Source organism: Asterias rubens, chromosome 3 (genome assembly GCF_902459465.1).
Source record: "Asterias rubens chromosome 3, eAstRub1.3, whole genome shotgun sequence".
NCBI classification, from domain to species: Eukaryota; Metazoa; Echinodermata; class Asteroidea; order Forcipulatida; family Asteriidae; genus Asterias; species Asterias rubens.
In genome coordinates, this window is record NC_047064.1 from 4,337,480 (window position 1) to 4,361,469 (window position 23,990).

Below are 23,990 nucleotides of genomic sequence, written 5' to 3' on the forward strand. Positions count from 1 at the left end.
TGACCTTTAAAGGATCTGTGACCCATAATGGCCAATCAAAATTTTAGTTAACATTTAGAGTGTCATGGCCGAGTGGTTAAGAGCATCGAATTCAAGTTCTGGTGTGTTTTCACCGGAGTGTGGGTTCGAATCCTGGTTGTCACACTTGTGTCCTTGAGCAAGATACTTTACTATAATTGCTTCTCTTCACCCAGGGGTATAAATGGGTATCTGCGAGGGTAGAGGTTGATATTGTGTAGGAAAAAGCCTTTGGAGCGCTACGGTTGCACAGGTTGCATACCCCCCAGGGGGCTGAGAAACATTAAAAAGGGATGTTATTGGCCCTATGACCAGGGCACTAATGTAAAGCGCTTAGAGAATTAAGTGTTAGTTATTAGGCACTATATAAATCGAAAGTTATTATTAACATGATGCAGCAGACACAGTCAAAATCAATTTCAAGAACCATCTCTGCCCTAACAATGTACCCGGCTACCCCTGGGTGAATAGAATATAAGTGTCTTGCTCAACGACACAAGTGACGAGCAGGAATCAAACCTACACCCCATTGTTTTTACAATTTCATAGAGGTGCCTTAGCACAAAAAGTGGCTAAGCACAAAAACATTACGCTTACCAGAATAAGGTGACCAGCCAAAAAACCATGTCTCACGTACAACTTAAGACTGGTATCCTGCTCATTTCTGCTTGGCAGACAATAAAGTATCATTTTCTGCCATAAGAAATTTTATAAAGTTGAACCCAGAATTTGAGTCCGGTTCACCAGACCACTGACCTGAATGCTGTCGCCAGACTGTAGGTTGAAGGAGGCATCAAAGTCAACCCTAATGTGGTAACCCATCTCGGCCATCAGGACCCAGACGCATTCCTCGTTAGCTCCATACGCACTGGGGTAGTTGTTTGACTGGAAGTTACCGGTGTTCCCGTGGAAGTTACCACCGCAACCTTTATTATGATGTATAGAAAAAGTAAAATACGTATACCAAATCATATCAGCACAATTAATCTTAAGTAGTATAAGCAGAAGTTAATTTACCTGCAGAAGTTTCAAATGACAATCACAGAGCAATGTTTTCAAGAAAAGAAAAAAAAGGAAAAGAAAAACTTGTCTAAGATCACAGATTTACATAAAACTTTAAAGGGGATAAAACTGTAATGGGGATGATATTAGAAAACATCAATTGAAATATTTCTGTCTGAAATGTCATAATTGATGAGAAATAAATAAAACTAATTTCCAGTTTGGAGTTGATTGCTCATTACACTGCCAGCAACTATTTTGTTGGCAAAAACCAATGGACCCACTTCATGAAATATGCTCGTTACATTCGCCCATGCGTACAGATCCTATTGGTTGGCAAACGGCATAGAGTTGTGCACTAAGCAAACGCAAAATCGCGCCTGCGTCATGCAGCCATTAGCCGTGTACAAAACAGCGTTCTCTCATTTTTGCCAACATAACTGTTAGTGCGCACGCAATCTGTGCAATTTAAATATTTCATGAAAAGGGCCCATTCTGAAATGGCTCTTCAAGATGACAGCATACCTCTTGCGTCCGTGCTCCACTCCAAACGGAACCCACCAGCGGACTCGCTACTGTCTGTCATGAATACCATCAAGACCTCGTTGCTGGAGGTGGTGATGGCTGCCGGCGCCGTACTGCCACACCACGGACTCTCGCCGGAGATCTGTGGCGATTCGAAGGTGCCTCCGTTGCGGACTGAGAGGTAGTCGTACTGGCATTTGGGATGGGTCTCAACGTCGAAAGATGTAAAAGTCAGCTGTGGGGTTTGAAGACACAGAGTTGGATTCGAAACCAATGACCTCTTGGTTACTAAAACCAAGTTAACTAAGCCACTTAAATCTAAGAACGCTTGACATGAAATTGTCATGATTTTTCATAGAAGTTTAGAAATATCTGAATTGAAAAAGTATTGTTAATTTGATTAAGGGTAAACAAAAAAAATGGGTTTAACCTGATCAATATCTAGTATTTTTTGACAGTCAGTTATAAGTGTCCAAAAAATTGCTATTAAATAGATGTTTTAATTTGCATCAGGGATAAAGAATATTAATTTTTTGTTTTTTACCAATGCACCGATGTGTGTTAGCACTGTATACTCGGTACTTACCATAGCTCTGTGTGACAAAAAATCACAGGCATATTACCTGGGCAGCAGTTTCTGCTTTGCAGCTTTAAAAAAACCAGCCCTACTCTATGCGTTGCCCATTGGCCGGAGTCAGGGTACAAGACCCAAATCCGTACAAACTTAGGTTGGTGCACACTTACCGTGACAGTGGTTCCTGTTGGAGCTTGAATGAGCCAGGCACAGTGGTCGTCATGATCGTAGTTTTGAGGGAAGTTGGGACTGGTGATCACTCCACTGCTTCCACTAACTATTCCACCACAACCTGGTCAAAGGGGAAAAAACACCCCAAAATAAAACCATCACTTTGAAGAGTATCTCCTCAAGACCACCAAAACCGAATTTCAAAAGACGGCTTCAGAAAAAACTATGCTACTGTGAAAACTCTCCAGTAACTGTGGCCACTTTCAAATAATTTGGAAAACTCTTTCAAAACTGTGATACACTCTCTGAATAAGGGAATAAAGGGGTAGCGACGAGTTCTTAATAGGCCGTTTAAAACCGGCATGGTAATTTCCTGAAGTCTAGCTCTGTACGTGTGGTGCACTTTTATGAGACAGTTTTCGGATATGTATTTGTGTGTGTAATGCATCTTCGGCGGCAAGATAGATCACTCCTGCAAACAAGGTTGCGGGCTAACCCGCACAACCGTATCTGAAAACAACCGGTTATTAACAGCTCCAGCTGGTCATTATAAACCATTTAAACACCCCTACGTGAGGCGCTCTCCACCTCTAAGAACTGTGGAAACTGTTCCGTACTTTGACTGCTCCGTACTAAGAATGAATACCCTGGTAGCTTAGTCCACTTACTAGATGCAGAATAAGTGATCTTGAATCCTCCTCCAATCGTATTGCCGTCTGTTAAGAAGCGTACAAAGGCTGATGACTGTGGCATAACGATGGGATCAGGAGCTGTGGTTCCGCAGTACACTCCTACAGGGTCTGCTGTAGAGTCACTACCTGTAGAGAAAACCACAAATTTTATCGAAATCAAAATTATCGCCAGTAATTATTTCTAAAGAGGAACAGCATTCATGTTAAGGCTGGACTGGGTAATTTCTGATTATTGTGGTGCGTTGTGTAGATAGTTGCAGATGCTAAACTAGGGAATGGGGGTTCAAACTACAGTAGGGACCTGAGGGCTTCAAACAAGCAGCCATAGCCAATCCTGTAACCATGGTTTTGAAAAGGGCCCGTACAGAAACATATGTAGAGACGAATTGAGGTTTATCAAACTGTTAGGTTTATTGGTAAAACTATTGATTTTGTGAGTTGTTTTGAAACTATACTCCTGTTTTCAATTATGGTATCAGGGGTGGATTTCACAAAGAGTTAAGACTAGTCTTATCTCGACTTAGGACGAGTAACTCGTCCTAACCCACGTCCTAACTTAGGACTAGCCATACGTTTTTGATATCTCCTAGGACTAGTCTTAAGTTAGGACTAGTCCTAACTCTTTGTGAAATCGACCCCAGAGAGCTGTCAACACTTGTAACTTGCAGTCAGAGAGAGTTAGTACAACAATCAGGGAGATAATTAGAATACATTCAACATAACAGGGAAACAGTTTCCACAATCAGGGAGACTTTTAAAAGTGGTTTGTCGTAACACAGAAAGACTAATTTTATTTTCAGGAAACTTTCTGCAGATCAGGGCCCAATTTCATAGAGCTGCTAAGCACAAAAATTTGTTTAGAATGAAATGTTTGCCTTGATAAAAACAGGATTGCCAACCGAATTTCCAAGTGGCTTTCAGGATAAGCAAACGACAGCTGAATACCAGTAACAAGAAATACGCAACAAATGGAAATTTTGTTATGAATCCTTTTTTTTTTTTTTTATCAAGGAAGACATTTCTTGCTAAGCACATTTTTGTGCTTAGCTGCTCTATGACAGTGGGCCCAGGTAAGAGCTGGCTGCTCTGTAGGTATAAGACGGTCGGTTATCAGTGACCTCCTACCTGCAAAGACTCCCACAGCATCGTACTGGCAGTTGAGTCCCGCCTCAAGGTCGAACCCAGCGTCGAAGTTCAGGTAGAGGGACGAGTTGGTGAGGGCGCTGTTCGACAGAATCCACTGACAGTTCAAGTTGTTGGTGTAGTTGAGGCTGCCGTAACCGATGCTGGAGAATGTGCCCTGACTGCCCGGTGAAATGCTAATCACCGCACCGCATTCTGAGTACAATTGAGAGAAAAGTTTACATTCTTATCCCAGGTATGATAGCTTACCCTTAATATTGAATAGAATGAGAGACTTTTAGACGGACCTTTTTCACAGTAGTGCGTTACTAAGTATGTGCGCGCATGCTCAGAGTCGCCAAAAAAGAACCGTTATGTCCCTGCTGTTGCCAGCGTCTCAAAAGTCTCCTATGCTGGCCTACAAACATGGAATATGCTACCGTAAAGATACATGTAGGGCTAGACTTTCTGGGCAATTTTATAAACAACTTTTTTGCTGGGAAAACAAAATTAGTGGGAGTTAAAACAAAATTAATTAATTAATTAGTTGCGAAAGCAATGCCGCAATGAAAGTCAGAATGGTGATATCGGCAACTCATTTCAAGATAAAATAGTTTTAAGTGATATTGACCCCATCAGGGTCGCTACCTCAACAGTGGAATCTATTTATTTGTTGCAGTAAGAAAAGGCACCACTTTCTTACGGGCTTGGTCCTGGGAATCGTATCGTGCCGAGAATCCTCCAAACGCAACGCTGCCATCAGTGGTGAAGACAACGCGCATGGTGTTACCGGTTGAAGCTATTCCTTGAGGGGCTACGTTGCCGCAGAATCGACCCAAGCTGGGGGAGTCATCCGCCAATCCATTGAAGACCTGGAACCCATAAAAAATTATTATTATTTTTGATAAGTGTTAAGGATTGTCAAAAAGCACACTTACGATCCAATCAATTTAGAATTATTCATAATTATACAGTTTTTTATTATTATAGTTTTTAACGAAGCCAAATTGGCCACGGCGCACCCTTAATAGTTCCAATGGACTTTTGCCCTGGTCTTAGCCTTGTGACTCTTGTATAGTTTCTCAATGAAGTTATAATTTCCCAATTGAAGTGCCCCTTGAAAAATGAAAACGGCTGTGCCCTCTTCATGATGAAAATTCAAGCTTGCAAAACAGTCAGGAATGTTCTTAATTCCTTTATGTTACCTCAATGTAGTCAAAGATACAGCTGTCCGCGTTTCCCTCAAGTTCAAAGTCGTCAAATGTAAGCGTGACGGCTTGTCCCGAAGCGACAGTGATGCGCCATTCGCAGACACGCGAGTGTGCGTATAGTTGGGGGTAGTTGGGGGAGGTGAAGGACCCAGTAGCTGTAGCCAAATCACCTCCACAGACTAAGGGTTTCAGGGGAAAAAAGAAGAAAAGAAAATGACATTATTACTGAGGAAGCTTTTAACCAGTCTACATATCAGGCATAAACTTACCAACTGCAAAAAAAAAAGAGAGGAAAATGATGACAGGGTTTTGGTTTCAACACGCACTGCTATTAAAATGGAAAACCAGCGGGAAAATTGCTGTCTCGGACAAGATTCGTTTCATGCCTGTTATTTGAAAGTTGTTATTCCCATCAATATGATGAGCACATGAACCCAATTTTAAAAGTACCCAATTTTGAAAGTACCTGAGAAAAACATGCACCAAAATCCCTAAAGAGACAGCAAGGGCCCAATTTCAATAAGTATGAGATAAGTATGAAATAAGTATGAAATAAGCATAACATTTCGCTAACCACAGAAACCTCTTGCTTACTGTACCTTATAAATGGTTACCAGCCAAAATAGCATACATTTACCATTGCTGTGAATGGTGCCCCTCGAACATTTTTGTGTAACAGCTTTTATAATCAACATGAAACTCTAACAAATATTAGAGACGCCTAAAGCCATTGGACACTTTCGGTAAACAATATTGTCCAAGGCCCACACTTCGTGTATCACAACTTATATATAAAATAACAAACCTGTGAAAATTTAGGCTCAGTCAGTCATCGGAGTCGGGAAAAAAAACACAAAAAAAAACACCCTTGTTTCCGCACTGTTTCGCCGTGTCATGACATGTGTTTAAAATAAATCCGTAATTCTCGATATCGAGAATTGATATTGTTTAAATGTTTTCTCAAAAAGTAAAGCATTTCAAGAGAAGTCTTTCACCATTACCTTCTGTAAACCCTGTAAGTTATTCGTAAATCTGTGAACTTTAAAATTTTTTTTCTGTTCCGAAAGTGTATAATGGCTTTAATGCTGAATGAAATTCGATCCAGTGACATTACCTTCTTGGCTAGATTGGAAGCTCAGGCTAAACCCAGCCCCTACCTGGGAGGCGTCTGTTGTGAAATGGACTAAGGCGTAGTTTGATGAGGTGTCAAAGTCTGGGGGGGCAGTTGATCCGCATGCCCTCGCCAACTCAAATGCTGGAAATAAAAAGTGAATGTTATAAGCGGTAAATCAAGTGTACTGTACATGCTAAAATAATCGTTGTGAAATTGTTTGACTCATTTCTCAAAACCTACAGCAACTCGGAAAGTTATATTGTAAGGGAAGCTTTCTACCATTATCTTTAAGCCATGTATAAGTTTATTTAAATCTGTGGAAATTGTGTTATGCAAAAAGTGCCCATACCCTTTCTAAGTAATATGTTTTGGATAATTTTGTTCACCACTGAAACATTGATGACAGATAGGAAGCAGATGGCAGAAGGCACAAAAGAAAACTCAATTTCAGATTAGTGTGGTGCGTTGTGTAGACAGTTCCGGATATACGCTAAACTAGGGGAACGGGGCTTCAAACTAGGGAAAAGGCTTCAACAGACAGATAGAGCCCTAAGCCACAGCCAATCCTGAAACCATTGTTTTGAAAATGGCCTGTACAGAAATAAATGTACTCAAACCCTTGTAAAGTAATATGATTTAGATACCTTTTTTTTTCACCCTAAAACATTTAAGAAAGATTGAAGCAGTAGCCAAGAAAGAAGCCTCAATTTACCTGATGAGTTTCTGCCGTCATTGACTCGTAGGACGTCGCCTGAGGAGCAGTCTCCTACTGCACTATTGACGAGATTAAAGTTGGTATCGAACGAGAACGTGATGTAGTGACCGTCGGGGGCACGGACCGTCCACATACAATCCAAATTGCTGCCATAATTGCTAGGATAGCTCGGAGAAGTGATGACTCCGCTAGTCCCGGAGATCGTACCACCACAAGTAGCTGGAGTATCAAAATTAGTGGAATAGTATACAAATTATGAATGTTTATGAGTAATAGTACACATTTTTTCATGAGTTGAAACATGGAATGTTTTATTTAACGAGGCAGAGCTGGGTTGAATGATGACATTCAATCTTTCAACGCACACATTTATACATGCGCAGGCAGTGATGTGGTTTCAACTCGACATTTCGATCAGTATGCTCTGATCGTCTTCTGGAGAAAGCTGGACTCTAATGCTGCGTGAGCACTGCTTAAGTAACACGGATTACCTCGGTCATGCACGAAGGAACCTACAGTTATTTTCAAATTTTCTTATGAGTTTGATCTAAGATATAAAACATAATACAATAAAAATAAATATTTGTTCATTCTTATCTATTTTTTAAATATAATTTGGGGGGGTGATGGGGTTTAAAAAATAAAAGGGAGAAATCACATCCCGGTACTTACCAATATTGGCCGTTACTTTGAAGCCAGGGTGCGCCACACTGGAGTCAGTGCGGAATCTCAGGACAGCTGCATTGCCTGAAGTTGTGATGGTGTCAGGCACTGTAGTGCCGCATAATTTACCCAGCTCGTTTGAATTCTGGTCACCGCCGTCGAGTACTTGAAGATAATCAAATTCACAGCTAAACGAAGGGAAAAAGAGTCAGGGAAAGATTGTAAAAGACGGTCGTAAAAGACAGACGCACTATTGTCTTAACACTAAAAAAAAAACGGTTCTTGTTTAATAAAACATGAAGCTTGCGAGCGCAAAGCATGAAAGCTTGAAAGCGCAAAGGTTGACGTTCGAAGCCTGCTTACATACATTTATCTTTGGCTTTGAAAGCCCCTCTCTGCAATCAGGCGGTATTCCGTATGCTTTTTGTTTTCATTTTCTTATGAATTTGATCTAAAAGATGTTAAATTTTGTTGATCTAATAGATGTTAAACTTTGATCTAATTTTTTTTTAATTATTATTATTTATTGTTTTTTTTGGAGGGGGGGATTTAAAAAAAGAAAGATTTCGGTTAAAACCGGGAAATCAAATCCACGTAATCAAATCAAGACCTCACCTGACATGGGGTTCAATGTAGAACGGCGACGCAAAGTTCATCTGGATGGCCTCGCCCGAGGGCGCCGTCACAACCCAGATACACTCTATGCTGGGTGGATAGTTGCTTGGGTAGTTAGGGGACATGATGTCACTGCTGGAGCTGGCATCTGTCAGGGTCACTTGTCCACCACAGCCTGGGGATAATGACAACAATAAAATTACATGGGATTTGGGGCACTGCATGGGGAAGTATCGATATATATTTAGTTGCGATAACACCATGTGTGTGTCTACTTGCCAGGTAAATATTGCTCTTAAGAGAACTGTCTTGCTATAAAGCGCTGGTTTGGCATAGGGTTCGAGGGACAGGGCGTGGGGATTGCTGTGATTTTTCTGGCTTTACTAACCTTGTTGTTGGGCGAGGTATGACAGACTAAAGCCCCTGGCTCCTCCACTGTTGTCAGTTCGGAAACGAACGGTCAACATGTTTCCACTGGTTTCCATCTCAGCGGGTACCGTCGTCCCACAATAGCGGCCGGTTGCAGATGACCCAAGAGGGGGAGAGGTCAGTTCACCGCCATTCAAAACCTACCAACCAATTCAGCACATCTCGAATAAGTTTCTTGACGCCTTTTTTAAAAATTATTTCATACGTACATGGATGTAGTAGTTTATTGACTTATATTGCACCCATTCCATAAAATTTACAAAAGCACATATCAAAATAATAGAACGATTGCGCTACCAATGTTTACATGTCATCACGTGACCTACATGTATAGTGGGTATAGAAAAAACAATCCTACACAGTAAAGATTTGGGAAGACTCGTACCATAATCTGCTTTATTTTTTATAAATAACACTTTTAACTAAAAACGAAGCTCTATTTATTAAGTTGAATGTTGAGACATTAATTTAAATCACATTTGCCGTTTTATATTTATTTACAGTATTCTACTACAAAAGAGGTTTCTTTTGAGAGTATGGTTAGACTACTGAGGTTTGAGGGAGCTCACGCGCCGTGGAATTTGCCCTGTGCACGGCGTGAAGTCGGGCTGTGATAAGGGAGATCCCAAAGTTGTCCGACTCTAGCTGACAGCTTCCCCATTCTAATAGGATAATTTAAAGGGTAATTTGTAGTAACTTTTGTGTTTCTTAGCTGCTTCAAAAAGAGACTAACCTGAACGTAGTCATTGACACAGTTTGTGCTGGTTTGGATGTTAAAATCGGACAAGAAATTGACCGTGATGGTAAAACCACTCGGTGCCTCAACGACCCAGGTACAGTCTTGGTTGTTGGTGTAGGTGCCTGGGTATAGCGGACTGGTGATCACGCCCAACGAACTGGAGATGTAACCGCCGCAGACTGCAAAGTACAAAAGTGAGCAAGAGTTGGTGTAAGTTTTAGGGAGGTTTAGCTGCAGGTTACACAAGCAAAACCGTGAACGTGAATGTGAGAAAATGTTGTTGTAAAATCTCACGTTTTAAGCATACTTGAAGTTACCATTATTTTTTCATGTCAGGTACGTACACACATATACATGCAGACATCATACGTTAGCATGAAATAAGCCCAAAGTGTTGACATCACCTAGAAACAACACAATTTTTTGATGTTCACGTTGATGTTTTTGCTCGCGTAATGTGCAGCTAAACCTCCCTATCGTTTGAAGCTTTGCATGGTGTGGATAAACAGGGAGAAACTACAAATAAATAGTAAACTTGCGGGTACAACCATGTGTAAATCTCTCTAGTTGGGAGTACTAGTGTTTGCTCTGAAAAGAGCCGGTGTGGTCTCGCTGACAACTATAAAAACTAAACTGAGATACATGTACTAACAGGCCAGGGGTGAATTTCACAAAGAGTACAGAATAGTCGAGTTAGGACGAGTTAGGGCGAGTTACTCATCCCTTAGAACAAGCCAATAGTTTTCAATATCTCCTAGGACTAGTCCCAACTCTCCGAGAAATCGACCCCGGGTAACTTTTGAGGTACAAAAAACTTTTGCAATGACAATGATAAAAACTAAATTGAGCCACTTACATGTCTGGTAACTGGCCTGGAAGCCTGTGCCGTTAACCGAACCATCAGAATGGAAGACAGCAAGCATCTTGTTGGATGTAGAGTACAACGGGGAAGGATCCGGCTCTACACGGCCACAGAAACGGCCGAGGCTTGTAGCCGTGTCGATTGTGTCACCTGGAGAAAAAATAAAAAGTATACATTGTTTTTAAAGGTAGTGGACACTATTACTCAACATTTTAAAACTTATTTGGTTAACAAGCAATGGAGAGCTGTTGATAGTATAAAACATTTTGAGAAAGACTGAAGTAACGTAATTTTTGGAGAGAGAAGTAATTTCTCACTAAAATGTTTGAATCCAATTCAACACCTCAGCTGAGGTCTCGAATTCAAGCACCTCAAAGCACACAACTTTTTTGCACACATTTATTTCATTGCTGCCCTACATGCACAGTTACACATGTTACACATTTTACAAAGTTTGTTAATTATATTCAAATTATGAGTAGTTTACAGTATTACATTGTGTGACAAGGGTGTTTTTTCTTCAATTATTCTCTTGCAACTTCGACGACTAATTGAGTTAAAATTTGTTATTTGTTATTTTATGCATATGTTGAGATACACCAAGTCAGCAAAATAATCTTTGACAATTACCAAAGGTGTCCAGTGCCTTTAAAGGATTTGTGTACTTTTTGTAACCCAAAACACAGTGTCCACAGATTTACATTAAACTTACACCGTTTGAAGATAATGATTGTAGCAAGCGTACATGTACCTTAAAATATTAGTTGCTGAGGTGCTGTAGTTTTTGAGAAATGAGTAAAACAATGTCAAGAAAATACGTTTTTACAGGCTAGAATAATTTTTACGCTAATAATAATTTACGTCTCATGATCACTGAGACGTAAACTATTTTCATGACATTGTTTTATTCATTTCTCAAAAAACTACAGCACCTCAGCATGTAATATTTTCAGGGAAGCTTTCTACTATCATTATCTTCAAACTGTATAAGTGTAGTGTAAATCTGTAGACATCGTGTTTTTTTTGTCCTACAAAAAGTACATAGACCCTTTAAGGACAACTCAGGTTTGAGTGGTAGTGGTGAAACCTTATCTTGAGTCTTCCTCACCATTATACAGCTCCACGTAATCATACAAACACGATGTGTGAGCCTCAATGTTGACGTCACTGAGCTGCAGCTTTACAGTCTTGCCCGGGTCAGCCTCTACCAGCCACTGGCAGTCAAGGTCGTTGGCGTAGCCGTTCGGGAAGTTTGGAGAGCTGAACATCTGTGCAGTTTCTCCGGCAAGCAAGTTGGCGCCGCATTCTGCAATGAGTATATGGGGTTCAAAGCATTGCATGTTTTTTAATTTGTTAATATTTTTTTTTTATGCAAGTCGCCTTAAAGGCCACTTCAAGGTGTGGGCTACAATTATTTTTTCCAGAGGGCATTGCCACCTACACTCCTGGGCTGAAACAGGGTTACCCACTTTACAGTCCATACGGATGTAGACTTGGGTATCATCAATTCGAAGCCTGGCCGGTAGAGCAGAAAGCACTAACTCCCCAATTTTATGTAGCAAGTGTCACGACCGTGATCCGAACCAACACCCTGCTGATCAAACACCAGTGCTTGAATCCGGTGCTCTTAACCGCTCGGCCATGACACTGCCACAGTGAGGTAAATGTATCAATATATTTATTTGGTTTGCGGTAAAACATGTCTCTTCAATATCCTGACGATGACTAGAGCAAGCTAGTCGAAACGTTGGCACCAACTAAGGACTCACTCCGTGGTAGTTAAGTTAATAACGAAGTCGGGTTGGCGAAATGGTGTCTTGCCTCGCTGTCCACCACTGGTACCCCGTTGTGAATCCTACCAAGGGCACTATGTGGATTGGGTTTTCCAGTCCGTACTTGACTTCGTGGGTTTTTTCTTAGAACATTTCTCTCGGGGTTTTTCTCCCACTTCTAAAACTGAAATTTCTTCATTTTCTTCTCACCTTGTCTACATACTGAAAAGGCTTTGACAAGAATTATCATTGATGTAGATAACGATCCTGTAAGACTTGCTTAGCAAGTTTTTTGTGCTCACAGGCTTTAAGAAATTGGGACCAGGTTGTAATATACTTACGACCTGGTGGCAGCGTAGGTGGAACTACAGTCAGGACTCCAGACACTTCAGTCCATTCTACCAGAAAGCCTGGGTAGGTCACGGAAGAGTCAGTTCGGAACAGCACCGTGGCTACACTTCCACTGCTCTCCACTGCATCGGGGAGATCCACGCCACAAACGGACAGAAGGATCGGAGACGAGGAATCTGCACCATCATACACCTACAGAGAACAACAACAACAAAATAAACAAGAATCTGACATGAATTCATTTAGGAATAAATAAAGCTTTCTTTGTGCACTAAAGGCGCACACTTTTGTTCCCGTCTTCTTTTGAAAACTGCCGAGGAGTAGCGACAATCAGGGGCGTATAGCAATGCTCGTCTACTTCACTGCCAGCTCTGGTCAGAGAAGGTTTTCGCATATTAAGGCAGTTTTCTTCGCTACTATTTTCTTTAGCCAATGTAGCAGGTTTTGACTTGGCTTGGTGGTGTTTGCCCCTCACAGGGAAGAAGGTGCTCATTGGTTAAAGTTGTAAGTAACAGATATTAATTACAGTTAATTATTAATAACCTTGTCTAGGCAGTTGCAGGCATTTTCACATAACTTTAGGCCTCGGCATTCTTAGGCCTACCTAATTTAAATTGTTGGTAATGTTATAAAATAATCCAACTCTGGAAATACGAAAGAGAAACACCGCGGTAAACACCATGTAATGATAATCTCTAAAAAAAAAAAGAGTTGGGGTGGTTCTGAAAAGGTGGTTCTGAAAAGGACCGTTGGTTTCAACTCGACGTTTCGATCTTCTGGAGAAAGCAGAATCTGGTCACCAAAACTCAAGTCAACAACGATAAAAACCAACATTTTTGTTTGTCTCATCAGTGACAGGCATTACAAAAATAATTTGCTGGTCGCACAGCTCACTTTCAAGTAACCATATTCAGCGAAGACCTGACAACACATTTGTCTTCCTCTTTCTTACAGAAATAAAATGGTCACTACAGTGCACCAACCAGAAAGAAACTAAACTGCCCTAGGTTTTATCCTTTCAACGGCTCTGAAGTATTTGAGAGGGTCACGTCTATGAAGCTCAGCTTTTGGCGAGTCAGTGCTTCAAGGAAAACACAGTATTACTCACCTGGAACGCATCAAAAATGCAGTCAGTATTAGATGGTTCCACGGAGAACTCTATAAACCGGATGCGAACTCTCCTGTTTGTTGATACGTAGATTGTCCACATCACATCCATGTTGTTCGGGTAGTTATTGGGATATAATGGTGAGGAGATCTGACCGGTTGGTGCGATGAGGTCTCCTCCGAAGACTAACAGAAACCAAATTGAGAAAGTAGAATTAAGAGAAATAGAACGTCGCGACACACAGAAACAGGTTTGATATTTTGTTCTTGGAACAAAAAGGAAGGAATATTAATTTATTCATTGATTCATCAAAATTAAAAACTGGCAGCACAAAGCTGAATAATGTGGCATTGCAAGGTAAAAAATATTGATAAAAATAAAAAAGAATGCATTTTTCTATATTTTTTTTTTGTAAATAGCCCAGCTAGAAAATGCATCAGCCGGCCATTTAAGAGGAAAATAAAGGCCCTCCTTCTTTTTTCGAAAAAGGCAGGACACTTAACATAATTTTACAAATTTATTTTGCCTTATTTGGTTTACATGTATAAGGGTTAAAATGTCTAGGTGTTGCAACTCTGCATGGACCACATCGCCAATTAAACAACAAACCAATTTTTTTATTTTGAAAAATAGCCCAGCTGGCTTTCTTTGAAAATGTGTTGGCAGGCCATTTAAAAAAAAAATGCAATTTTTCACGTAACGTGTTTTTTAAAATTTATTTGGCCTTATGTTGGTTTGTCAAGGTTTATGTTTGGTAGTAGCCTCACTCACTGCATGGAGTTAATCAATGCATAATTACCTAGTCCGAAGTTGGCGAGGAAACCGATTCCAGTTCCCGAGGGATCCGAGACGAATTTGAGCCACATGGTTCCAGTTGCCGTCAGGTTGCTGGGCCTGCGAGGTCCGCAGTATCGTCCGATCAGTGCCCCATTCTCATCACCAACTCTAGCCTCTAGATAGTCCAAGCTACAGTCCACTTCCAGATTAAAAGCACTGTCAGATTGGAAATTTGTATGAGGAGAGATTTTAAAACCAAAAGTTCATTTGAATCGGTGTCATGGATTGTTGTTGTCAAGTGATCTAGTGCATCAAAGCTGCTCCTGCCCTTTGGAATAAGCTCCCTGTCTCTCTTCGCCAAACAACATCTCTCAACAACTTCAAGAGGGAACTGAAAACACACTTGTTCACTTAGACTTTCATTGGGTTTCATTATGTTTTGTTTATTCTTTATTTTCTGTTGTATAATGTTTTCATTTTGTGTAGGCGCCTTGATCGGTTTTCTGCCAAAAGTCCTATATAACTATTTTCCCTGTTTGGAGTTTATCGCTCAGTGAGTGTTTTATAAAAAAATTTTTAAATCAATGTCAAGCTGTTTTTCTGTAATCAGTTTTTCACTATTTTCTCGAGACCCAGATGGCCGATCGATCACAAACTTCTATAGGTTTGTCAGTTTATGTATATGGTGGATTACATAAAGTGCTTACACTGCCAGCAAGTGTTTTGTTAGCAAGAACCAATTCTGTAATGTTCCTTTAAAGGGAACTTACCTAAATGAAACCTGAACCTGGTTGCCTGGTGATGATTGGATCGTCCAAACACACTCGGTGTCACCAGGATAGCTAGCTGGGTAACCGGGACTGGCAAACGCACCGCTCTGCGCGGTGAAATCGGCACCGCAAACTGGAGGACAGAAAAGGAGGTACGACCAGTTAAACATCCAGCAAACTGTTAAAAGCACTGGACACCTTTGGTAAAGACCAGGATTCTCACTTGGTGTATCCCAGCATATGCATAACATAACAAATCTGTGAAAATTTTGACTCAATCGGTTATCAAAGTCGCAAGAGAATAATGAAAGAACAAACACCGTTGTTGCACACATTTGTGTGCTGTGCTTTCAGGTGACAATAAAAGGCTTCAGGCCAGCAGACTTTTAGTATTTGAGTGAGAAATTACCTCTTTCACAAAAACTACGTTACTTCAGATGTTTCACAATGTTACAGCTCTCCATTGCTTGTTACCAAGTAAATTTATGTGCCAACAATTATTTTAAGCAACTACCAATAGTGTCCAGTGCCTTTAAAGCCATTGGACACTTTCGGTACAGAAAAAAATAATAAAAGTTCACAGATTTACAAATAACTTATAGGGTTTACAGAAGGTAACGGTGAAAGACTTCTCTTGAAATATTATCCTTGAAATGCTTTACTTTTTGAGAAAACAGTAAAACAATATCAATTCTTGATATCGAGAATTACGGATTTATTTTAAATGTCATGACACAGCGAAACGTGCGAAACGTGCGGAAACAAGGGTGGATTTTCCCATTATTTTCTCGCGACTCCGATGACCGATTGAGCCTAAATTTGTACAGGTTTGTTATTTTATATAGAAGTTGTGATACACAAAGTGTGGGCCTTGGACAATACTGTTTACTGAAAGTGTCCAATGGCTTTAAGATGAACTTCTTAAAAGCCAGACAATTGTCAAAAAAAATGCTGTCTCTTGCCTTTAAAGAAACAAATATTAATGAAGAGTAGCTCACCAGATAATGAAGTGGAGTACACAGCCCTAAATCCGGTCAACTGTACTGAGCTATCCGACACAAAGCTCACAGTCAGAGCCGAGCCGAAGGAAGTGATGGGTGCAGGTATAGAGGTGCCGCAGTACTGGTCGATCACAGGGGCAGAGTCATCATTACCCTCATACAGCGTAATGTAGTCATGTTCGCAACCGGTCGTTGCCTGCTCGATGTCCATGTTGGAGAAGCTGAGTGTTACACGGTCCCCTGCATAGCCATTGATAAAGAAACGATAGTTAAATATTGAGTTGGATTTGAAACTTTGCACTCGCAAATATTGAATCTCAGAAAGGTTTTAGGCATGAAGCCTTAATTAGAAATCTGAAAGCCAGAACTCAATGCAACGAGGGCGTTTTTTCTGCAAATAAAAAAAAAAATTAAAAAAAACGATAGTTAAATATTGAGTAGAATTTGAAAACTTTGCATAGTGGGAGTACAATCAGGTGAAGTTTGCAGTATCAATATGTGTAAATCTCTTTTGAGTTGTGAAGACGATCAGGGCAAGCTGCTCTTAGTTTCTCACTAGCTGAACGAAATACAATAACAATTTCGTAAACCCTGTGAGAATAAAAACTTGCCAACAGCTTTATGAAATCAATCAATGTTGAACTCGGTCCAATTTCATAGAGCTGCTTAAGCGCATAAAGTAGCTAAGCACAGCAAAATAATGCTTACCGAAAAAAAAAAAAATGAAATTGGCCCTGGTCTTCAGAATAAGGTTACCAGCCAAACTACGATGTAATGTGCACAATCAGTGACTGGTAGTCCGCTCATTTCTGCTTAGCAGCAAACAGCTTTAAGAAACGGTGCCCAAGTCTTGAGACTTACCAGGATTGGGCGACTCAATGACCCAGGTGCAGTTCTGATTGGCCGGGTAGGCACCCGGGTAATTAGTTGTCTTGAGAACACCGGTCTGTGTAGCGTCCAAACGACCACCACAAGCTGAGAGAGAACATTTTAGGAATGTGTATTACTTTTAATTGGTCTATTGCTGACATCATATTGAAAGGATGAACTAATGGCAATGGACACATTTGGTAATTTACTCAAAATAATTGTTAGCATAAAAACCGACTTGATAACGTACAATGGAGAGCTGTTGATAGTATAAAACATTGTGAGAAACGGCTCCCTCTGAATTAACACAGTTTTTGTGAAAGAGGTAATTTCTCCCTCGAAAGATACAATACATCAGGCCTAAAGCCTTTTTATTATGCATTTGAAAGCACACAAATTTGTGCAACAATGCTGTTTGTTCTTGCATTATTCTTGTGCAACTTTGACGACCAATGGCAATTGAGTCCAAATTTTCACAGATTTGTTATTTTATGCATACATGTATGTTGGGAAACACCAAGTGAGATGTTTGGTCTTTGACAATAACCAAATGTGTCGAGGGTATACAAATGAAATTTACAATAATAAAACTTACAATTTGAAAACTAAAAAAAAAAGAACACACATTGAAGAGCTTTATACTGTTTTATACTATCAACAGAGCTTCCAACATTAACATCTTGCAATCAGGGAGAGTTAGTACAACAATCAGGGAGATCTTTAGAGACACTGGACACTTTTGGTAATTGTCAAAGACCAGTCTTCTCACATGGTGTATGCCAACATAAAATAACAAAACCTTGAAAATTCGAACTCAATTGGTCATCAAAGTTGCAAGATAATAACGGAAGAAAAAAAACACACCAAAGTTGTCTGCTTTCAGAATGCTTGATTTCCGGACCTCAAAATCTAATTCTGAGGTTTTGAAATCGTATTCAAAAATTTTAGTGGAAAATTATGTCTTTCTCAAAAATTACGTTACTTCAGAGGGAGCCGTTTCTCACAATGTTTTATACTATCAACAGCTCTCCATTGCTTGTTACCAAGTAAGGTTTTATGCTTATAATTATTTTGAGTTATTACCAATAGTGTCCAGCTGTCGATTTCACCAAACTCTTCCTAACTTAGGATTAATCTTAGGACTTAGGATGGGTTCAGTTCCGTATCCAAATACGTAGGACGCATTGAACCCATCCTAAGTTAGGACGGGTTACTCGTCCTAACTCAAGTTAGGATTAATCATAGCATTTCGTGAAATCAGCTGCAGGGCCTTTAAGATTAGCAGCTCATGACTATCTGTACTCACCAGTTTCATAAGTGGCATGGAATCCTGTGTAGGCGACACTGGAGTCAGACAACATGCGGATAAACATCTGATTCCCCGAGGAGTACACAACGGCTGGGACTGGCAGGTCAGTACCGCAATGGGTAAGAAGTAGTGGGTAGTCCAGAGAAGGGCCGTCGAACAACTGGTGGAAGGGATTAAGAGAAAATATGATTAACAAATGGAGAAAGGTTCTTTTAGTGGTTCGTGAGGTTAACATGATGACGGCTGGGACTGGCAGGTCAGCACCGCAATGGGTGAGAACGAGTGGGTAGTCCAGAGAAGGGCCCTCAAACAACTGGTGGAAGGGATTAAGAGAAAATAGGATTAACAAATGGAGAAAGGTTCTTTTAGTGGTTCGTGAGGTTAAAATGATGACGGCTGGGACTGGCAGGTCAGCACCGCAATGGGTGAGAACGAGTGGGTAGTCCAGAGAAGGGCCCTCAAACAACTGGTGGAAGGGATTAAGAGAAAATAGGATTAACAAATGGAGAATGTTTCTTTCAGGGGGTTCGTGTGGTTTACATGATGACGGCAATGGGTAAGACACAAGCATCACGACTCCCAAACCCACACTCTGCTGAACAGAATCACAAGGGCCTGAGTATGGTGCTCTTATCCACTCGGCCACGACACCCGAACAAAAACAATCTAAGAGCACACCAACTGACCTTGACGTAGTCGTACGCACAGCTTGCTCCCTCCAAGTCAAAGTCCAGAAATGTGAGCTGCACTCGGTGCTCATCAGCGACCGTGATCAGCCAAGTGCAGTCAGTGTTATGAGGGTAGAGGTTGGGATAGTTCGGTGAATGGAAGTCACCTGTCGGCGTGGAGTAGTTACCCCCACAGCCTGGAAAAGCAACAAATTAAGGTGTTTAAAAGAACATTCATAAATACCTCACACAGTTTCGCTATTCCTATTGGTGGACAATGTCACAGAAATAATTTTCGTCTCAGTTTTAGCATATAATACGTATTAACCAGTTAATACCATAACTGGTTAATACATATACGTTTTACATGCTTAAATAATTTTTGTCTCACTGAGACGAAAATTATTTTTGTGACTTGTTTTACTCATTTCTCAAAAACGCCTCAGCAAGTAATATTTTGAGGGAAGCTTTCTACCATCATTAGCTTCAAACCGTGAAAGTTTAATGTAAATCTGTGGTCACTGTGTTTTGTGTTACGTAGAGTACCCAAAGCCTTTGAAGACACTGGACACTATTGGTAATTGTCAAAGACTAGTCTTCTCACTTGGTGTACAAATGTATCTCAACATATGCATAAAATAACAAACCTGTGAAAATTTGAGCACAATTGATCCTCGAAGTTGCGAGATAATATGAAAGAAAAAACACCCTTGTCACATGAAGTAGTGTGCTTTTCAGATGCTTCATTTTGAGACCTCAAAATCTAATTCTGAGGTCTCAAAATCAAATTCAAAGAAAATTACTTCTTTCTCGAAAACTATGTCACTTCAGAGGGAGCCGTTTTTCACAATGTTTTATACCATCAACCTCTCCCCATTACTCATTACCAAATAAGGTTTTATGCTAATAATTATTGTGAGTAATTACCAATAGTGTCCACCGCCTTCAATAAGGACCTTTTAATAGAATTGTTGACATATTATTTTATCGAGAGGGAAACTCTTACCGCCATCTTGAGATTGGTAAGTCGCTGAGAAGCCCCGTCCGCTGATGCTCGCGTCTGTGCGGAAGTAAACATACATGTATCTCCCTGTTGTAGAGATGGTTTGAGGTGACGACTGGCTGTGGCAAAGTGATACCAGCTGAAGACCAGAATCGTCTCGTCCCGAGTAGACCTATATTAATAATAATAGTAATAACCAGTTTTTATATCGCGCTTTTCACACCGAAAGCGCTTCCAACATTACCCCTGGTCACTGGGCCTTAATTCACTCCTTAAACCATCTCAGCTCCCTGGTGGGGAGTATGCAGCCTGTGCTATATCAATCATGAGAGCATATCTGCCCTCACAGGTACATTTACCCCTGGGTGGAGAGAAGCAATTATAGTGAAGTGTATTGCTCAGGGACACAAGTGTCACGACCGGGATTCGAACCCACACTCTGCTGAACAGAAGCACCAGAGCTTGAGTTCGGTGCTCTTATCCACTCGGCCATGACCCCCTGACGCAGAAAAAAATTGTGATGCAAAAAAGCAAACGAGTTGTTTATTCCACAGTTTATGTTTTCTTGATTTTATATACATAATCTATGCTTCAACACTGTTGGTACCACCTTTGGTTCCAAAATTGTGTACGAGGGAAATTTGCGCACATTTATGACAGCCGTATTTTGATATTAAAATCATTTTTGATTGTTGTACAGTACATGTGTTTGTTATTATAAGTTATCACACAAGTGCGAGTGGAATACGCGAGTGGAACAATATATTTTTTCGTATTCCACGAGCGCGCGTGTTATAACAAATTTATCTTTCAGTTTCACGTACATCAAGGCGCAAAGTTTCAAATTTCAGAACAATATTTTGCGACGAAGCGCACAAAGTTTAGAATGTAATTTTTGCACTGTCTGTATACGGAGTGTGACGCATTTACACTCACAATACGCACTGTGTAATAAAAACAGAGGAAGTAGGGTATAAAACAGAGGAAGTAGTATATATGTTTTTATCCCCCTAGTAGTTCGAGCATCTGATTGGTGGATTAGCGCGACTGGAAGATAATGTTTATATTTATATTAGCCCCATGAGCACTTTCACGGATTTGTGCGCTTAAAAATTATTATTAATATTATTATAACCAATCCTAAACCCACTTAGTACCCACATTGAGAGCGTCATACTGACAGTCGTTGCTAGCCTCCACGTCAAAGTCAGTGATGGTCAGAGCGATAGAATGGCCGTAGTCAACAGTGATAGTCCAGCTGCAGACTCGAGAGTGGTCGTACGGATTGGGGTAGTTTGGACTGCTCAGTGACCCAGTGTTTCCTGTCAGCTCACCACCGCAGCCTGTACAAAATAAAATAAAAGGTAGGAGAAAATAGTAACTCTGTTCTTACTGCATTGTTTGACTTTAAACAAAAAGTTTGTCCATTGAAGCGTGAAAAGTAACAAGCTGCAGCCTTTACAAAATTCAAGAGGGTGGTTATCTTGATCGACTTAAACTGGACACTGGACACGTTTGGTAACTGTCAAAGACCAGTATTCTCACTTGGTGTATCCCAACATATGCATAAAATTGTGAAAATTTTGGTTTAATTGGGCATCAAATTTGCAAGAGAACAATAAAAGAAAAAAACATTCTTGTCGCACAAATTTGTTTGCTTTCAGAAGCCTGAGAAAGGCTTAAGGCCTGAAGTATTTCTCATATTTAAATATTTTATTTCTCAAAAACTCAAAGGGAGTCGAATCTCACAATGTTTTACAGTATCCATTGCTTGTTAACGTAGTTTTAATATCAGGATTTTTGGTAAGGTCAGGAATGTGAAAGGCTGTTGAAAAACCCCTGAACTATGAGCACAAAGCATGAAAGCTTGCAAGCGCGAAAGGTTCAGAGTGCAAAGCCTGCTAACATTCATACATCACACATCTTTGGTTTTGAAAGCCCATCTCTGCAACCTGGGGTGTTCCATATGTTCCATATAAGCCTATCCGGAGTTCCAGCTGTGCATGTCTGTTACTGCTGACAACGCAATTTGTTGCTCTCTAGTGACCTTTTGACAATACCAGCGGGTATTGTTAAAAGGTCACGGGACAGCAACAAAATTGCATTGTCAGCAGTAACAGACATGCACAGCTGGAACTCCGAATAGGCTTATTGGGTTCCACAACCAGGTCATGGGTTCGAATCCCACCCGAGTAGTTCATGTTTGCCTGTGATTTTTTTTTCACAGAGCTCAGGAAAGTACTGAGTATACAGTACTACATGTAACACACATTGATGCATATACATGTAGGTAAAAACCAAAAATTTATATTCTTTATTCCTGATGCAAATTTAACATCTATTAAACTTGATCTGAGTTGTAAACGTAAAGATAAGTAAAGAAAATGAAAAAAAAAACATATTTTAAATTTTTGAAAAAAAAAAAAAAAAAAAAATGGATTTCAGGTAAAGAAAATGAAGAAATCACACCTCTATAAGGTATTCTTTGACTATCTCATGCGATAACGGTCCCATGGAAACTCACCATTGACAACGTAGGATGCCTGGAATCCAGCATCTGCAATAGAGGAGTCCGAGACGAAGCGAATCAGGAGGTAGCGATCAGTGCTGGTGAAGAAGACTCCGTTCGGCTGGACATTCTGGCCACAGAGCCGGTCACCGATCAACGGTGAATCGTCCTCTTGACCATCGCGAATCTGCCCGAAAGAAGATAAAAGAGACATTTATTCCCCTGCTTTATCCTCCTACTGTCTGACCACTCATTCAAATTCAATTATAGTTCATCAGAAAGACACGCCTGGCTTAAAGAAACAAAATTCTGCTAATGACGGTACTTAAAGCCGAGACTGAACAAGTGAGTTTCCAATTTAGTTTTGAAACTGGAGAGAGTGTCGTCTAGTCTGTGGTAGTACTAGTACATGTAGTTCAGTATCCCTCTATTATTTCCTTTTTTCCCTTTTGTTTTTTGTGATCAAATGTGACGTTTCCTTGACCAAATAAATATATTGGATGGGGGTACGGTAGAAACCACTTTACAGAATCTGATGATTAGTAGTCTTAGTGAATACAGCGGTGGTTGCCCGCCAGGTGAATAAAAAAAACTCCTTTTCACAATAAATGAGGGGTAGGTTGGTTAAATCCCAATGTGATTTAAGTTTTTGGGATTTGAATGTCCAGGGTTGAGAGTCATTACTAACGAAAAAGTCTGACACTTGGATACAAATTCAAAGGTATGTTGAAATGATGCCATTTCTACCGTTCGGTTACCCCTGGGGTTATAGATTCCACGGAGCTTTTGGAAACAGTATCCAAAGCACTAGAGAAGTAGACTAATGAGCAGGATTTATTTATTTGTGGGAAAAAATATTGTCTGATTTTTGTTCACCAGGCCGACATAAAAAGTCTGAATTTAGCCAAAAGTCTGGACAATCTCATCCCTGAGTGTCAGTAGTTGTTAAGTTTTTAGATCACAAATCTTGGTCAATTTTATTTTGACTCACCCCGTACAGAACCCCTTCTGAAGTTCAGCCGAAACATCATGAAAACAAAACGTTAAGGGGAAACCCCTGCTTTACCTCAATGTAATCATAACTGCAGCTGACGTGGTCTTCCAACGTCAACGTAGTGAAGGTGAGGTTGACAGTGTTACCCTCTGTAGTCTCAATGATCCAGGTACAGTCTCGGCTGTGTGGATAGGCACCCGGGAAGTTTGGACTCTCAATCACGCCGCTGTAGCCGGTCAGGCGGACATGGTCGCAATCTGATGGACAGATGGTGGGGAGAAAACCATTTTTCAGGTTACATGTACATGTACAAACTCGTGTGTAAGATAAATGCCATTTTAGGTGGTACGCTTTTAGCACAGACAACAAAATATTTAGATGTTTGCAAAAAGCCTCAACGGCTGGG

At 40.4% G+C, this 23,990-nt stretch overlaps 1 protein-coding gene across 1 annotated transcript in view; it reads right to left on the minus strand.

Annotated features, from left to right (window-relative positions):
* The window catches only part of LOC117288263 (cubilin-like), a 92,561-nt gene that overhangs the window by 16,278 nt on the left and 52,293 nt on the right, over positions 1 to 23,990 (minus strand). Inside the window, exons 26-52 of the mRNA XM_033769049.1 lie at positions 23,657 to 23,841; positions 22,606 to 22,777; positions 21,243 to 21,424; positions 20,085 to 20,253; positions 19,097 to 19,275; positions 18,408 to 18,570; positions 17,093 to 17,206; positions 16,229 to 16,471; positions 15,231 to 15,363; positions 14,483 to 14,676; positions 13,684 to 13,868; positions 12,566 to 12,767; positions 11,561 to 11,758; positions 10,447 to 10,602; positions 9,585 to 9,769; positions 8,811 to 8,991; positions 8,423 to 8,597; positions 7,817 to 7,995; positions 7,142 to 7,363; positions 6,430 to 6,570; positions 5,310 to 5,494; positions 4,808 to 4,976; positions 4,108 to 4,320; positions 2,959 to 3,108; positions 2,290 to 2,411; positions 1,546 to 1,780; positions 775 to 944 (exon numbers count right to left, since the gene is read on the minus strand). Coding sequence (XP_033624940.1) covers positions 775 to 944; positions 1,546 to 1,780; positions 2,290 to 2,411; positions 2,959 to 3,108; positions 4,108 to 4,320; positions 4,808 to 4,976; positions 5,310 to 5,494; positions 6,430 to 6,570; positions 7,142 to 7,363; positions 7,817 to 7,995; positions 8,423 to 8,597; positions 8,811 to 8,991; positions 9,585 to 9,769; positions 10,447 to 10,602; positions 11,561 to 11,758; positions 12,566 to 12,767; positions 13,684 to 13,868; positions 14,483 to 14,676; positions 15,231 to 15,363; positions 16,229 to 16,471; positions 17,093 to 17,206; positions 18,408 to 18,570; positions 19,097 to 19,275; positions 20,085 to 20,253; positions 21,243 to 21,424; positions 22,606 to 22,777; positions 23,657 to 23,841 — 4,802 coding nt within the window. The remainder of the gene's footprint in view (positions 1 to 774; positions 945 to 1,545; positions 1,781 to 2,289; positions 2,412 to 2,958; positions 3,109 to 4,107; positions 4,321 to 4,807; positions 4,977 to 5,309; positions 5,495 to 6,429; positions 6,571 to 7,141; positions 7,364 to 7,816; positions 7,996 to 8,422; positions 8,598 to 8,810; positions 8,992 to 9,584; positions 9,770 to 10,446; positions 10,603 to 11,560; positions 11,759 to 12,565; positions 12,768 to 13,683; positions 13,869 to 14,482; positions 14,677 to 15,230; positions 15,364 to 16,228; positions 16,472 to 17,092; positions 17,207 to 18,407; positions 18,571 to 19,096; positions 19,276 to 20,084; positions 20,254 to 21,242; positions 21,425 to 22,605; positions 22,778 to 23,656; positions 23,842 to 23,990) is intronic.